Genomic DNA, 17692 nt, shown 5'->3' on the forward strand with positions numbered 1-17692 from the left:
CTCTCTCTCTCTGTTTCTCTGTTTCAGTCTCTCTCTCTCTCTGTTTCTCTGTTTCAGTCTCTCTCTCTCTCTCTCTTTCTCTGTTTCAGTCTCTCTCTCTCTCTCTCTGTTTCTCTGTTTCAGTCTCTCTCTCTCTCTGTTTCTCTCTCTCTCTGTTTCTCTCTCTCTCTGTTTCTCTCTCTCTGTTTCTCTCTCTCTGTTTCTCTCTCTCTCTCTCTCTCTCTCTCTCTCTCTCTATGTTTCTCTGTTTCAGTCTCTCTCTCTCTGTTTCTCTGTTTCTGTCTCTCTCTAGGATGTGGTGAGAGGTCTATCAGCATAGAGGCAGGAAGCTATCTAGCTCAAATACGGGCGAGGCGTTATGCCGTGTGGTGTTGCTTTTTAAATTGAGATTATCCCCGTTTGTTCCTGCCAAGGCAGCAGCTGCTCTTCCTGGGGTTTATTATGGATCCCCATTAGTTCCTGCCAAGGCAGCAACTACTCTTCCTGGGGTTTATTATGGATCCCCATTAGTTCCTGCCAAGGCAGCAGCTGCTCTTCCTGGGGTTTATTATGGATCCCCATTAGTTCCTGCCAAGGCAGCAGCTGCTCTTCCTGGGGTTTATTATGGATCCCCGTTAGTTCCTGCCAAGGCAGCAGCTGCTCTTCCTGGGGTTTATTATGGATCCCCATTAGTTCCTGTCAAGGCAGCAGCTACTCTTCCTGGGGTTTATTATGGATCCCCATTAGTTCCTGCCAAGGCAGCAGCTACTCTTCCTGGGGTTTATTATGGATCTCCATTACTGCTTGTGTCAGTTACTTGATGTGGAATAGAGTTCCATGTAGTCATGGCTCTATGTAGTACTGTGGAATAGAGTTCCATGTAGTCATGGCTCTATGTAGTGCTGTGGAATAGAGTTCCATGTAGTCATGGCTCTATGTAGTACTGTGTGCCTCCCATAGTCTGTTCTGGACTTGGGGACTGTGAAGAGACCTCTGGTGGCATGTCTTGTGGGGTATGAATGGGTGTCTGAGCTGTGCGCCAGTAGTTGTGCCTGTGTCTATGTTTGTGTTGCTTCACAGTCTGTCCAAGCTGTGTGCCAGTAGTTCAAACAGACAGCTCGGGGCATTCAACATGTCAATACCTCTCATAAATACAAGTAGTGATGATGTCAATCTCTCCTCCACTTTGAGCCAGGAGAGAGTGACATGCATATTATTAATATTAGCTCTCTGTGTACATCCAAGGGCCAGCCGTGTTGTCCTGTTCTGAGACAAGTGTAAATTTCCTAAGTTCTTCTTTGTGGCACCTGACCACATGACTGAACAGTAGTCCAGGTGCTAGAAAACTAGGGCCTGTAGGACCTGCCTTGTTGATAGTGTTGTTAAGAAGGAAGAAACTAGGGCCTGTAGGACCTGCCTTGTTGATAGTGTTGTTAAGAAGGTAGAAACTAGGGCCTGTAGGACCTGCCTTGTTGATAGTGTTGTTAAGAAGGTAGAAACTAGGGCCTGTAGGACCTGCCTTGTTGATAGTGTTGTTAAGAAGGTAGAAACTAGGGCCTGTAGAACCTGCCTTGTTGATAGTGTTGTTAAGAAGGTAGAAACTAGGGCCTGTAGGACCTGCCTTGTTGATAGTGCTGTTAAGAAGGTAGAAACTAGGGCCTGTAGGACCTGCGTTGTTGATAAGGTAGAAACTAGGGCCTGTAGGACCTACCTTGTTGATAGTGTTATATATCATATTGTATATGTATATGTAGTGTCTGTGTTTGTTGCTGGCATGTCATTCCCTAAGTTTGCTAATCTTGCCAATTAAACAATCATCAAAGTAGTTGGCATAAGGTAGAAACTAGGGCCTGTAGCAGACTTTGTTGATAATAAGCCATCTGATTCAATAATATATGTTATGTTGTCAGTGTTTGTTGCTGGCATGTCATTCCCTAAGTTTGCTAATCTTGCCAATTAAACAATCATCAAAGTAGTTGGCAATATCAGTGGGTTTTGTGATGAATAAGCCATCTGATTCAATAATTTACCTTTGTTTCAACAGTTTAGCACAGCGTAGATGTGATGGTATTGGACATGAACAGTTTAGCACAGTGTAGATGTGATGGTATCTGGCATGAACAGTTTAGCACAGCGTAGATGTGATGGTATCTGGCATAAACAGTTTAGCACAGCGTAGATGTGATGGTATCGGACATGAACAGTTTAGCACAGCGTAGATGTGATGGTATCGGACATGAACAGTTTAGCACAGCGTAGATGTGATGGTATCGGACATGAACAGTTTAGCACAGCGTAGATGTGATGGTATCATCACGGGGTTTGTATAATTTGATTTACACAACATGCCTACCGCTTTGAAGATGTCATGTTTTGTCATTTATTATCATGTCTTGTCTCTGTGCTTCCCTTCTATTCGTTTCCCTCTGCTGGTCTTATTAGGTTCTTTCCCTCTTTCTATCCCTCTCTCTCCCCCTCCCTCTCTCCCTCTCTCGCTCTCTCTCTCTATCGTTCCGTTCCTGCTCCCAGCTGTTCCTCATTCTCCTAACTACCTCATTTACTCTTTTCACACCTGTCCCCTATTTTGCCCTCTGATTAGAGTCCCTATTTCTCCCTCTGTTTTCCGCTTCTGTCCTTGTCGGATCCTTGCTTGATGTTCGCTGTTCTGTGTCCTTGTTCCGCCCTGTCGTGTTTTACCTTCTTCAGATGCTGCGTGTGAGCAGGTGTCAATGTCAGCTACGGCCGGTGCCTTCCCGAAGCGACCTGCAGTCTGTGGTCGCGTCTCCAGTCATTCCTCTCTACTGACGAGTGGATTTCAGTTTTCCTGTTTTGCTTTTACCTAGATAATATCCAGGATTATCGCTTTTGTTTAAAACTGGAATAAAGACTCTGTTTCCGTTAAGTCGCTTTTGGGTCCTCATTCACCAGCATAACAGAAGGATCCGACCAAGAATGGACCCAGCGACTACGGATTCTCGCAACACTGCCGTCGAGATCCAGGGAGCAATGCTCGGCAGACACGAGCAGGAATTGTCTGCTGCTCGTCATGCCGTTGAGACCCTGGCCGCTCAGGTTTCCGACCTCTCAGGACAGTTTGAGTCTTCGTCTCGTGCCACCAGCTACTTCCTGGTCTTCCGAGTCTCCGGAACCTAGGGTTAATAACCCACCATGTTACTCTGGGCAGCCCACTGAGTGCCGCTCCTTTCTCACCCAGTGTGATATTGTGTTATCTCTCCAACCCAACACATACTCGAGAGAGAGCTCGGATCGCTTACGTCATTTCACTCCTTACTGGTCGGGCTCGGGAGTGGGGCACAGCTATCTGGGAGGCAAGGGCTGAGTGTTCTAACAATTATCTGAACTTTAAAGAGGAGATGATACGGGTTTTTGATCGTTCAGTTTTTGGTAAGGAGGCTTCCAGGGCCCTGGCTTCTCTATGTCAAGGTGATCGATCCATAACGGATTACTCTATAGAGTTTCGCACTCTTGCTGCCTCCAGTGACTGGAACGAGCCGGCGTTGCTCGCTCGTTTTCTGGAGGGACTCCACGCTGAGGTTAAAGATGAGATTCTCTCCCGGGAGGTTCCTTCCAGCGTGGACTCTTTGATTGCACTCGCCATCCGCATAGAACGACGGGTAGATCTTCGTCACCGAGCTCGTGGAAGAGAGCTCGCGTTAACGGTGTTCCCCCTCTCCGCATCTCAACCATCTCCTCCCTCCGGCTCAGAGACTGAGCCCATGCAGCTGGGAGGTATTCGCATCTCGACTAAGGAGAGGGAACGGAGGATCACCAACCGCCTTTGCCTCTATTGCGGTTCTGCTGGACATTTTGTCATTTCATGTCCAGTAAAAGCCAGAGCTCATCAGTAAGCGGAGGGCTACTGGTGAGCGCTACTACTCAGGTCTCTCCATCAAGATCCTGTACTACTTTGTCGGTCCATCTACGCTGGACCGGTTCGGCTGCTTCCTGCAGTGCCTTGATAGACTCTGGGGCTGAGGGTTGTTTTATGGACGAAGCATGGGCTCGGAAACATGACATTCCTCTCAGACAGTTAGGGAAGCCCACGCCCATGTTCGCCTTAGATGGTAGTCTTCTCCCCAGTATCAGATGTGAGACACTACCTTTAACCCTCACAGTATCTGGTAACCACAGTGAGACCATTTCCTTTTTGATTTTTCGTTCACCTTTTACACCTGTTGTTTTGGGTCATCCCTGGCTAGTATGTCATAATCCTTCTATTAATTGGTCTAGTAATTCTATCCTATCCTGGAACGTTTCTTGTCATGTGAAGTGTTTAATGTCTGCAATCCCTCCTGTTTCTTCTGTCCCCTCTTCTCAGGAGGAACCTGGTGATTTGACAGGAGTGCCGGAGGAATATCATGATCTGCGCACGGTCTTCAGTCGGTCCAGAGCCAACTCCCTTCCTCCTCACCGGTCGTATGATTGTTGTATTGATCTCCTTCCGGGGACCACTCCCCCTCGGGGTAGACTATACTCTCTGTCGGCTCCCGAACGTAAGGCTCTCAAGGATTATTTGTCTGTTTCTCTCGACGCCGGTACCGTGGTGCCTTCTTCCTCTCCCGCCGGAGCGGGGGTTTTTTTTGTTAAGAAGAAGGACGGTACTCTGCGCCCCTGCGTGGATTATCGAGGGCTGAATGACATAACGGTTAAGAATCGTTATCCGCTTCCCCTTATGTCGTCAGCCTTCGAGATTCTGCAGGGAGCCAGGTTCTTTACTAAGTTGGACCTTCGTAACGCTTACCATCTCGTGCGCATCAGAGAGGGGGACGAGTGGAAAACGGCGTTTAACACTCCGTTAGAGCATTTTGAATACCGGGTTCTGCCGTTCGGTCTCGCTAATGCTCCAGCTGTCTTTCAGGCATTAGTTAATGATGTACTGAGAGACATGCTGAACATCTTTGTTTTCGTCTACCTTGACGATATCCTGATTTTTTCTCCGTCACTCGAGATTCATGTTCAGCACGTTCGACGTGTACTCCAGCGCCTTTTAGAGAATTGTCTCTACGTGAAGGCTGAGAAGTGCGCCTTTCATGTCTCCTCTGTCACATTTCTCGGTTCTGTTATTTCTGCTGAAGGCATTCAGATGGATCCCGCTAAGGTCCAGGCTGTCAGTGATTGGCCCGTTCCTAAGTCACGTGTCGAGTTGCAGTGCTTTCTAGGTTTCGCTAATTTCTATCGGCGTTTCATTCGTAATTTCGGTCAAGTTGCTGCCCCTCTCACAGCTCTTACTTCTGTCAAGACGTGCTTTAAGTGGTCCGGTTCCGCCCAGGGAGCTTTTGATCTCCTCAAGAAGCGTTTTACATCCGCTCCTATCCTTGTTACTCCTGACGTCACTAAACAATTCATTGTCGAGGTTGACGCTTCAGAGGTGGGCGTGGGAGCCATTCTATCCCAGCGCTTCCATTCTGACGATAAGGTCCATCCTTGCGCTTATTTTTCTCATCGCCTGTCGCCATCGGAACGCAACTATGATGTGGGTAACCGCGAACTGCTCGCCATACGCTTAGCCCTAGGCGAATGGCGACAGTGGTTGGAGGGGGCGACCGTTCCTTTTGTCGTTTGGACTGACCATAAGAACCTTGAGTACATCCGTTCTGCCAAACGACTTAATGCACGTCAAGCTCGTTGGGCGTTGTTTTTCGCTCGTTTCGAGTTCGTGATTTCTTATCGCCCGGGTAATAAGAACACCAAGCCTGATGCCTTATCCCGTCTCTTTAGTTCTTCTGTGGCTTCTACCGACCCCGAGGGGATTCTCCCTGAAGGGCGTGTTGTCGGGTTGACTGTCTGGGGAATTGAGAGACAGGTAAAGCAAGCACTCACTCGCACTGCGTCGCCGCGCGCTTGTCCTAGTAACCTTCTTTTCGTTCCTGTCTCTACTCGTCTGGCTGTTCTTCATTGGGCTCACTCTGCCAAGTTAGCTGGCCACCCCGGCGTTCGGGGTACGCTTGCTTCTATTCGCCAGCGGTTTTGGTGGCCTACTCAGGAGCGTGACACGCGCCGTTTCGTGGCTGCTTGTTCGGACTGCGCGCAGACTAAGTCAGGTAACTCTCCTCCTGCCGGTCGTCTCAGACCGCTTCCCATTCCTTCTCGACCATGGTCTCACATCGCCTTAGACTTTATTACCGGTCTGCCTTCGTCTGCGGGGAAGACTGTGATTCTTACGGTTGTCGATAGGTTCTCTAAGGCGGCACATTTCATTCCCCTCGCTAAGCTTCCTTCCGCTAAGGAGACGGCACAAATCATCATTGAGAATGTGTTCAGAATTCATGGCCTCCCGTTAGACGCCGTTTCAGACAGAGGCCCGCAATTCACGTCACAGTTTTGGAGGGAGTTCTGTCGTTTGATTGGTGCTTCCGTCAGTCTCTCTTCCGGTTTTCATCCCCAGTCTAACGGTCAAGCAGAAAGGGCCAATCAGACGATTGGTCGCATATTACGCAGCCTTTCTTTTCGAAACCCTGCTCCCCTGGGCAGAATACGCTCACAACTCGCTTCCTTCGTCTGCTACCGGGCTATCTCCGTTTCATAGTAGTCTTGGGTACCAGCCTCCTCTGTTCTCGTCCCAGCTCGCCGAGTCCAGCGTTCCCTCCGCTCAGGCTTTTGTCCAACGTTGTGAGCGCACCTGGAGGAGGGTCAGGTCTGCACTTTGCCGTTACAAGGCGCAGACTGTGAGAGCCGCCAATAAACGTAGGATTAAGAGTCCTAGGTATTGTTGCGGCCAGAGAGTGTGGCTTTCCACTCGTAACCTTCCCCTTACGACAGCTTCTCGCAAGTTGACTCCCGGTTCATTGGTCCGTTCCGTGTCTCTCAGGTCGTCAATCCTGTCGCTGTGCGACTGCTTCTTCCGCGACATCTTCGTCGCGTCCACCCTGTCTTCCATGTCTCCTGTGTCAAACCTTTTCTTCGCGCCCCCGTTCGTCTCCCCCCCCCCCCGTCCTTGTCGAGGGCGCACCTATTTACAAGGTACGGAAGATCATGGACATGCGTTCTCGGGGACGTGGTCACCAGTACTTAGTGGATTGGGAGGGTTACGGTCCTGAGGAGAGGAGTTGGGTTCCATCTCGGGACGTGCTGGACCGTTCGTTGATTGATGATTTCCTCCGTTGCCGCCAGGGTTCCTCCTCGAGTGCGCCAGGAGGCGCTCGGTGAGTGGGGGGGGGGTACTGTCATGTTTTGTCATTTATTATCATGTCTTGTCTCTGTGCTTCCCTTCTATTCGTTTCCCTCTGCTGGTCTTATTAGGTTCTTTCCCTCTTTCTATCCCTCTCTCTCCCCCTCCCTCTCTCCCTCTCTCGCTCTCTCTCTCTATCGTTCCGTTCCTGCTCCCAGCTGTTCCTCATTCTCCTAACTACCTCATTTACTCTTTTCACACCTGTCCCCTATTTTGCCCTCTGATTAGAGTCCCTATTTCTCCCTCTCCCTTGTTCCACCCTGTCGTGTTTTACCTTCTTCAGATGCTGCGTGTGAGCAGGTGTCAATGTCAGCTACGGCCGGTGCCTTCCCGAAGCGACCTGCAGTCTGTGGTCGCGTCTCCAGTCATTCCTCTCTACTGACGAGTGGATTTCAGTTTTCCTGTTTTGCTTTTACCTAGATAATATCCAGGATTATCGCTTTTGTTTAAAACTGGAATAAAGACTCTGTTTCCGTTAAGTTGCTTTTGGGTCCTCATTCACCAGCATAACAGAAGATGCAAAATATTTTTAATTGTGAAACCAACAAGAAACCAGGCGCAACCCACTGGGATATTTGCCCGTTCTTCAAGGCAAAACTGCTCTGGCTCCTTCAAGTGGAATGGGTTCCACTGGTGTACAGCGATCTTTAAGTCATACCACAGATTCTCAATTGGATTGAGGTCTGGGCTTTGACTAGGCCATTCCAGGACATTTAAATGTTTCCCCTTAAACCACTCGAGTGTTGCTTTAGCAGTAAGCTTAGGGTCATTGTCCTGCTGGAAGGGGAACCTCCGTCCCAGTCTCAAATCTCTGGAAGACTGAAACAGGTTTCCATCAAGAATATCCTTGTATTTAGCGCCATCCATCATTACTTCAATTCTGACCAGTTTCCCAGTCCCCGATGAAAAACATGGTGTTCTTGGGGTGATGACAGGTGTTGGGTTTGCGCCAGACATAGCGTTTTCCTTGATGGCCAAAAAGCTAAATTTTAGTCTCATCTGACCAGACTACCTTCTTCCATATGTTTGGGGAGTCTCCCACATGCCTTTTGGCGAACACCAAACATAGTTCCACCTGACTGTGCTGCTGCTCCAGTTTCAAATGTTCTGCCTTGTTATTATTCGACCATGCTGGTCATTTATGAACATTTGAACATATTGGCCATGTTCTGTTATAATCTCCACCCGGCACAGCCAGAAGAGGACTGGCCACCCCACATAGCCTGGTTCCTCTCTAGGTTTCTTCCTAGGTTTTGGCCTTTCTAGGGAGTTTTTCCTAGCCACCGTGCTTCTACACCTGCATTGCTTGCTGTTTGGGGTTTTAGGCTGGGTTTCTGTACAGCATTTTGAGATATCAGCTGATGTACGAAGGGCTATATAAATAAATTTGATTTGATTTGATTTGATTGGTCGCTTATTTTTTTCTTTAAGCAATGGGTTTTTTCTGGCCACTCTTCTGTAAAGTCCAGCTCTGTGGAGTATACGGCTTAAAGTGGTCCTATGGACAGATACTCCAATCTCCGCTGTGAAGTTTTGCAGCTCCTTCATCTTTGTTGCCTCTCTGGTTAATGCCTTCCTTGCCTGTTCCATTATTTTTGGTGGCGGCCCTCTCTTGTTGTGGTGCACGCAACACTTTTACATTTTTATATTTTTTGAAACAATATAATATTTTCATTTCACTTCACCAATTTGGGCTATTTTGTTTATGTCCATAACATGATATTCAAATAAAAACAAATTTATATCACAGGTTGTAATTTGTAAGTCGCTCTGGATAAGAGCGTCTGCTAAATGACTTAAATGTAAATGTAAATGTAATGCAACAAAATAGGAAAAATGCCAAGGGGGATGAATACTTTTGCAAGGCACTGTGTGTATATATACCAGACAAAAGTTTGGACACACCTACTCATTCAAGGATTTTTTAAATATTTTTTTTTACTGTTTTCTACGTTGTAGAATAATGAAGACATCAAAACTATGAAATAGCACATGGATTCATGGAGTGACCTTTAAAAAAAAAAGCTTTGCACACTCTTGACATTCTCTCAACCAGCTTCATGAGGTAGTCATCTGGAATGCATTTTAATTCATAGGTGTGCCTTGTTAATTTGTGGAATTTCTTAACTTCTTACTGCGTTTGAGCCAATCAGTTATGTTGTGACAAGGTAGTAGGTGGTGTACAGAAGATAGCCCTATTTGGTAAAATACCAAGTCAATGTTATGGCAAGAAAAGCTCAAATATCAAAGAGAAACGACAGTCCATCATTGGACTAGCAACCGGAAGGTTTCAAGTTCAAACCCCCGAGCTGACAAGGTACAAATCTGTCGTTCTGCCCCTGAACAGGCAGTTAACCCACTGTTCCTAGGCCGTCATTGAAAATAAGAATTTGTTCTCAACTGACTTGACTGGTTAAACAAAGGTCAAATAAAAATAAAAATAAATTACCATAAGACGTGAAGGTCAGTCAATACGGGAAAATGTTCAATAATGTTGAAAGTTTCTATCAAGTGGAGTCGTAAAAACCATCAAGCGCTATGATGAAACTGGCTCTCATGAGGACCGCCACAGGAAATTAAGACCCAGAGTTACCTCTGCTGCAGAGGATAAGTTCATTAGAGTTAACTGCACCTAATATTGCAGCCCAAATAAATGCTTCACAGAGTCCAAGTAACAGACACATCTCAACATCAACTGTTCAGAGGAGACTGTGTGAATCAGATCTTGGAATAGCCTTCATTTGTCAGAACAAAAGTAGACGAAGAGCCCAGATCTCAATCCCATTGGCGCTGTGCATGACAGCGAAGGCATCCTCCTAACTCATGTGGTACCCTTCCTGCAGGCTCATCCTAACATGACCCTCTAGCATGACAATGCCACCAGCCATACTGCTCATTCTATGCGCGATTTCCGGCAAGACGGGAATGTCAGTGTTCAGCCATGGACAGCGAAGAACCCGGATATCAATCCCATTGAGCACGTCTGGGACCTGTTGGATCAGAGGGCTAGGGCTAGGGCCATTCCCTCCAGAAATGTCCGGGAATTTGCAGGTGCCTTGGTGGATGAGTGGGGTAACATCTCACAGCAAGAACTGGCAAATCTGGTGCAGTCCATGAGGAGGAGATGCACTGCAGTACTTAATGCAGCTGGTGGCCACCCCAGATACTGACTGTTACTTTTGATTTTGACCCCCCCCCCCTTTGTTCAGGGACACATTATTCCATTTCTGTTAGTCACATGTCTGTGGAACTTGTTCAGTTTATGTCTCAGTTGTTGAATCTTATGTTCCTACAAATATTTACACATGTTAAGTTTGCTGAAAATAAACGCAGTTGACAGTGAGAGAATGTACCTTTTTTTGCTGAGTTTATATATGTATATATTAGATAGATAGCTATATATATTCCGGACTTCGACATTGCTCATTCAGATATTTCTTTATTTTTACTTTATGGACTGTGTCTGTATTGCTTTGGATTTGGTGTTACTGCACTGTTGGAGCTAGAAACACAAGCATTTCGCTGCACCTTACGATAACATCTGCAAATATGTGTACATGACCAATAAACTTTGATTTGATAAAAATTATTGGTGATGATCCTATAATTAGCCTAGTACCGCTCTCTGTGATCATTCCTAGCTCTGGCTCACTCAGTGTTCTTACACCACCTCATTCTCTCTCTGTGATCACTCAGTGTTCTAACACCACCTCATTCTCTCTCTGTGATCATTCAGTGTTCTTACACCACCTCATTCTCTCTCTGTGATCACTCAGTGTTCTAACACCACCTCATTCTCTCTCTGTGATCATTCAGTGTTCTTACACCACCTCATTCTCTCTCTGTGATCACTCAGTGTTCTAACACCACCTCATTCTCTCTCTGTGATCATTCAGTGTTCTTACACCACCTCATTCTCTCGCTGTGATCATTCAGTGTTCTAACACCACCTCATTCTAGCTCTGTGATCACTCAGTGTTCTAACACCACCTCATTCTCTCTCTGTGATCATTCGGTGTTCTAACACCACCTCATTCTCTCTCTGTGATCACTCAGTGTTCTAACACCACCTCATTCTCTCTCTGTGATCACTCAGTGTTCTTACACCACCTCATTCTCTCTCTGTGATCACTCAGTGTTCTAACACCACCTCATTCTCTCTCTGTGATCATTCAGTGTTCTTACACCACCTCATTCTCTCTCTGTGATCACTCAGTGTTCTAACACCACCTCATTATCTCTCTGTGATCATTCAGTGCTCTAACACCACCTCATTCTCTATACTCACTCACTAACCAAAGAGTGATGTTAAGGAAGCGAAGGCTTGAGATCTACAGTATACAGTCGAAGTCGGAAGTTTACATACACCTTAGCCAAATACATTTAAACTCAGTTTTTCACAATTCCTGACATTTAATCCTAGTAAAAAATTCCCCTATTTTAGGTAAGTTAGGATCACCACTTTATTTTAAGAATGTGAAATGTCAGAATAATAGTAGAGAGAATAATTTATTTCAGATTTTTTTTCTTTCATCACATTCCCAAGTGTGTCAGAAGTTTACGTACGCTCAATTAGTATTTGGTAGCATTGCTGTTAAATTGTTTAACTTGGGTCAAACGTTTCGGGTAGCATTCCACAAGCTTACCACAATAAGTTGGGTGAATTTTGGCCCATTCCTCCTGACAGAGCTGGTGTAACTGAGTCAGGTTTGTAGGCCTCCTTGCTCACACACGCTTTTTCAGTTCTGCCCACAACTTTTCTATAGGATTGAGGTCAGGGCTTTGTGATGGCCACTCCAATACCTTGACTTTGTTGTCCTTAAGCCATTTTGCCACAACTTTGGAAGTATTCTTGGGGTCATTGTCCATTTGGAAGATCCATTTGTGACCAAGCTTTAACTTCCTGACTGATGTCTTGAGATGTTGCTTCAATATATCCACATAATTGCCCTCCCTCATGATGCCATCTATTCTGTGAAAGTGCACCAGTCCCCCTGCAGCAAAGCACCTCCACAACATGATGCTGCCACCCCTGTGCTTCACGGTTGTGACGGTGTTCTTCAGCTTGCAAGCCTCCCCCTTTATCCTCCAAACATAACGATGGTCATTATGGCCAAACAGTTATTTTTGTTTCATCAGAGGACATATCTCCAAAAAGTATGATCTTTGTCCCCATGTGCAGTTGCAAACCGTAGTCTGGCTTTTTCATGGCGGTTTTGGACCAGTGGCTTCTTCCTTGCTGAGCGACGTTTCAGGATATGTTGATATAGGACTCATTTTACTGTGGAGATAGATAATTTTGCACCTGTTTCCTCCAGCATCTTCACAAGGTCCTTTGCTGCTGTTCTGGGATTGATTTGCACTTTTCACACCGAAGTACGTTCATCTCTAGGACAATATACTTGCGTACTATTGTTTGTACAGATGAACGTGTTACCTTCAGGGATTTGGAAATTGTTCCCAAGGATGAACCAGACTTGTGGAGGTCTATAATGTTTTTTTCTAATGTCTTGGCTGATTAATTTTTATTTTACCATGATGTCAAGCAAAGAAGCACTGAGTTTGAAGGTAGGCATTGAAATACATCCACAGGTACACCTGCAATTGACTCAAATTATGTCAATTAGCCTATCAGAAGCTTCAAAAGCCAAGACATCATTTTCTGGAATTTTGGTTTAAAGGCACAGTCAACTTAGTGTATGTAAACATCTGACCCACTGGAATTGTGATATAGTGAATTATAAGTGAAATAATCTGTCTGTAAACAATTGTTGGAAAAATGACTTGTGTCCTGCAAAAGTAGATGTCCTAACTGACTTGCCAAAACTATAGTTTAACAAGAAATCTGTGGAGTGGTTGAAAAATGAGTTTTAATGACTCCAACCTAAGTGTATGTAAACTTCCGACTTCAACTGTAAATGCATCAACACACAATGAAATACACTTTTTTAGGTTGAAATGATAGGAAAGATATAAATTATGACTTGAACATGAATATTAAAATATAAGTAGGTGTCTGGGATACTACATAATTTAAACAAACATTCACAAATACATTTCCCCCGTATTTAAATGGTATCTGTGTTTGAGACAGTGCATTAATGTCACTAGCTTTGGCTCTTCTCCCACGTTTCTGACGCCCCTCTTCCGTCAAGCACTTACATAAATGTGGATCTGACTCCCTCTCTATTGGCCGAGCTTCCTTTTCCTTGACTTGATGTCGGCAGTCATTTTATGTAAAACATTTTGTTGTTGCTTTTATCGTCCTTCCCTTTAAGATAGATGAAACGTTGTTACATATCTCAGTGAACATTGCTTCATGACATCTCTAGGCGAAGAGTCAGTTGATGGAAATGTAGGCTTTCGGTGAAGATTACTCGGGTATTTTCATAGAAAGACTGCAGGAAGAGAAGAGAGGGAGAGAGCGAGAGGAGTGTTTCATTGTGACAACCGAAGTCTAGCCTACAGTACGGTAACAGAACTGATTGTAGCCATTAATTGCATGCATTTAATACTGTGTAGCCAGATTATATGGCCGGCCAGGAAAAACTAGCCTATTCACCTGAAAGTTAACATTTTAAAGATGGCCGATTAGCTTACTGATAACCATATTAGTGAGTAAGGATATTAGTGAGATCTATTATGACGATCGTGGGTGTTTTTCTGGCTATTGTTTATTTTCCGGCACCTGATCTGATTGTTATTGTGTGTGTGTCTGATGTGTCAAAAAAAACATTAAGTAACATAATTATTTTGTTTCAGTAGTTTTTATTGGGAAATGGTGAGGCTGTGTATACGAAATAATTTCAGAAGTGTGTCCTGAAACATGAGTCGACAGTCCCTATGTAGAACAATGGACAGTTGACACCCCTAGGGGATTGGGTGAATACACTGCACAGCACAGTGTCCTGAATGGTGAATGACTGCAGTTTCCAATTAATGGTCTGCTCAGAGCTGACCCTTTTACATAACTAAACTCAAATGGCACTCTTACATTGTGTGTGTGTGTGTGTGTGTGTGTGTGTGTGTGTGTGTGTGTGTGTGTGTGTGTGTGTGTGTGTGTGTGTGTGTGTGTGTGTGTGTGTGTGTGTGTGTGTGTGTGTGTGTGTGTGTGTGTGTGTGTGTGTGTGTGTGTGTGTGTGTGTGGAAGATGACTAGGGTGGACTGTAATTTAGGTTCAGGACTGTTGCTGCCACCATGGACTGCATAAGCAAGCCTTTAAAAAATACTTTTTTTTACCTTGGCAAGTTAAGAACAAATTCTTATTTTCAATGACGGCCTAGGAACAGTGGGTTAACTGCCTTGTTCAGGGGCAGAACGACAGATTTGTACTTTGTCAACTCGGGGGTTTGAACTTGCAACCTTCCGGTTACTAGTCCAACGCTCTAACCACTAGGCTACCCTGCCGCCCTAGGGAAGCTAGGTTGCTGCCACCATGGACTGTAAGCTAGGTTCAGAACTGTTGCTGCCACCATGGACTCTAAGCTAGGTTCAGAACTGTTGCTGCCACCATGGACTCTAAGCTAGGTTCAGGACTGTTGCTGCCACCATGGACTCTAAGCTAGGTTCAGAACTGTTGCTGCCACCGTGGACTGTAAGCTAGGTTCAGGACTGTTGCTGCCACCATGGACTCTAAGCTAGGTTCAGAACTGTTGCTGCCACCATGGACTCTAAGCTAGGTTCAGGACTGTTGCTGCCACCATGGACTGTAAGCTAGGTTCAGGACTGTTGCTGCCACCATGGACTGTAAGATAGGTTCAGGACTGTTGATGCCACCATGGACTGTAAGCTAGGTTCAGAACTGTTGCTGCCACCATGGACTGTAAGATAGGTTCAGGACTGTGAGCTAGTTTCAGGACTGTTGTTGCCACCGTGGACTGTAAGCTAGGTTCAGGACTGTTGATGCCACCGTGGACTGTAAGCTAGGTTCAGGACTGTAAACTAGGTTCAGAACTGTAAGCTAGGTTCAGGACCGTTGCTGCCACCATGGACTGTAAGCTAGGTTCAGGACTGTTGCTGCCACCATGGACTGTAAGCTAGGTTCAGGACTGTTGCTGCCACCGTGGACTGTAAGATAGGTTCAGGACTGTTGCTGCCACCATGGACTGTAAGCTAGGTTCAGAACGGTTGCTGCCACCGTGGACTGTAAGCTAGGTTCAGAACTGTTGCTGCCACCATGGACTGTGAGCTAGGTTCAGTTTGCTGCAGCTAGGTTCACCGTGGACTGGGTTCAGGACTGTTGCTGCCACTGGACTAAGCTAGGTTCAGGACTGTTGCTGCCACCATGGACTGTAAGCTAGGTTCAGGACTGTTGCTGCCACCATGGACTGTAAGCTAGGTTCAGGACTGTAAGCTAGGTTCAGGACTGTTGCTGCCACCATGGACTGTAAGCTAGGTTCAGAACTGTTGTTGCCACCATGGACTGTAAGCTAGGTTCAGGACTGTTGCTGCCACCATGGACTGTAAGCTAGGTTCAGGACTGTTGCTGCCAAGCTAGGTTCAGGACTGTAAGCTAGGTTCAGGACTGTTGCTGCCACCATGGACTGTAAGCTGTTGCTGCCAGGTTCAGAACTGTTGTTGCCACCATGGACTGTAAGCTAGGTTCAGGACTGTTGCTGCCACCGTGGACTGTGTAAGCTAGGTTCAGGACTGTTGCTGCCATCATGGACTGTAAGCTAGGTTCAGGACTGTTGAACCATGGACTGTAAGCTAGGTTCAGAACTGTTGCTGCCACCATGGACTTTCAGAACTGTTGCTGCCACCGTGGACTGTAAGCTAGGTTCAGGACTGTTGCTGCCACCATGGACTGTAAGCTAGGTTCAGGACTGTTGCTACCACTTAACTGGCTCATGTTACAGGTGTTAACCTTTCTAGCACAGGCGGAACCCCTCGACAACATTCCGCTGAAAAGGCAGCGCGCAAAATTCATAAATATTTTTTAGAAATATGTAACTTTCACACATGAACAAGTCCAGCCAAAGATAGGAGCCACAAAAAGCAGAAATATAGATAAAATGAATCACTAACCTTTGATGATCTTCATCAGATGACACTCATAGGACATCATGTTACACAATACATGTATGTTTTGTTCGATAATGTGCATATTTATATCCAAAAATCTCAGTTTACATTGGTGCGTTACGTGCAGTAATGTTTTGATTCCAAAACATCCGGTGAATACTCATAATAAACATTGATAAAAGATACTAGTGTTATTCACAGAATTAAAGATAGACTTCTAATTAATGCAACCGCTGTGTCAGATTTAAAAATTAAAAATAAACTTTACGGAAAAAGCATAATCTGAGAATGGCGCTCAGAACCCAAAACAGCCAGAGGAATATCCGCCATTTTGGAATCAACAAAGTTAGAAACAACACCATAAATATTCACTTACCTTTGATGATCTTCATCAGAAGGCACTCCCATGAATCCCAGTTCGACAATGAATGAATGATTTGTTCCATAAAGTGCCATCATTTATGTCCAAATAGCCACTTGTTGTTCAGCCCAGTAATCCATCTTCATAAGGCGCGAGCATTTCATCCAAACAAAAACTCTAAATGTTCCGTTACAGTCCTTTAAAAACATGTCAAACGATGTATGGAATCAATCTTTAGGATGTTTTAAACATAAAACATCAATAATGTTCCAGCCGGAGAATTCCTTTGTCTTCAGTAAGGCACTGGAACGAGAGGTAACTGCGTCGTGAGTGCTCGTCATGAGACCAAGGCTTTCTGCCAGACCACTGACTCAGGTCTCATGAGCAGAATCCTCATTCAAGTTTCCAAAGACGGTTGACATCTAGTGGAAGCCCTAGGAAGTGCAACCTCATCCATATCTCAATGTGTATTTGTTAGGCCAAGCCAACTACAAACCTCAGATTTCCTACTTCCTGGTTGGATTTTTCTCAGGTTTTCGCCTGCCATATGAGTTCTGTTATACTCACAGACATCATTCAATCAGTTTTAGAAACTTCAGTGTTTTCTATCCAATAATATGCATATATTAGCATATGGGACAGAGTAGGAGGCAGTTCACTCTGGGCACGCTATTCATCCAAAAGTTAAAATGCTGCCCTCTATCCCAAAAGGGTTAATAAGTTTAACTGGCTCATGTTGCTGTTGTTAATAACTGTGTTGTTTGCAGGGAACAGCAGCTCTACAGCCATGGATGTAGACGTGGTGAACATGTTTGTCCTGGCGGGAGGAACTCTAGTCATCCCTATCCTGGCCTTCTTTGCCTCATTCTACATGTGGCCTGCTGCTATCATCCATGTCTACAACTGGTAAGAACTGCACAAAGGGAGTGAAAATGGTTGGCCGGCCCTTTAGCTAAATCTATATTACCTAAACCCTCTAAAAAAATAAACAAGTGACCCCTTCTTCATCCTGTAAGCAACGCAGGACTTTTGATAGAGCACAGGGTTGCGGGGAGAAGGTTGTGGGTTCGCAGACCACTGTGGACAAGAGTAGGGGTGGAAGGATATCATTTACTGTATAAGCATTGACTCGAATCTAA

At 45.4% G+C, this 17692-nt stretch overlaps 1 protein-coding gene across 2 annotated transcripts in view; it reads left to right on the forward strand.

The window, feature by feature from the left end:
• Positions 1–13410: 13410 nt before the first annotated feature.
• LOC124024517 (monoacylglycerol lipase ABHD6-like) overlaps positions 13411–17692 on the forward strand; it is a 51081-nt gene continuing 46799 nt past the window's right edge. The window contains exons 1-2 of one of the 2 annotated variants that reach the window (XM_046338447.1): positions 13411–13640; positions 17321–17459. In XM_046338447.1, the coding sequence (XP_046194403.1) occupies positions 17341–17459 (119 nt within the window). In that variant the 5' untranslated portion in view covers positions 13411–13640; positions 17321–17340. The remainder of the gene's footprint in view (positions 13641–17320; positions 17460–17692) is intronic. The other variant, XM_046338440.1, reaches the window with a different exon arrangement.

Source organism: Oncorhynchus gorbuscha, linkage group LG03, assembly GCF_021184085.1.
Source record: "Oncorhynchus gorbuscha isolate QuinsamMale2020 ecotype Even-year linkage group LG03, OgorEven_v1.0, whole genome shotgun sequence".
In the NCBI taxonomy this organism is placed as follows: Eukaryota; Metazoa; Chordata; class Actinopteri; order Salmoniformes; family Salmonidae; genus Oncorhynchus; species Oncorhynchus gorbuscha.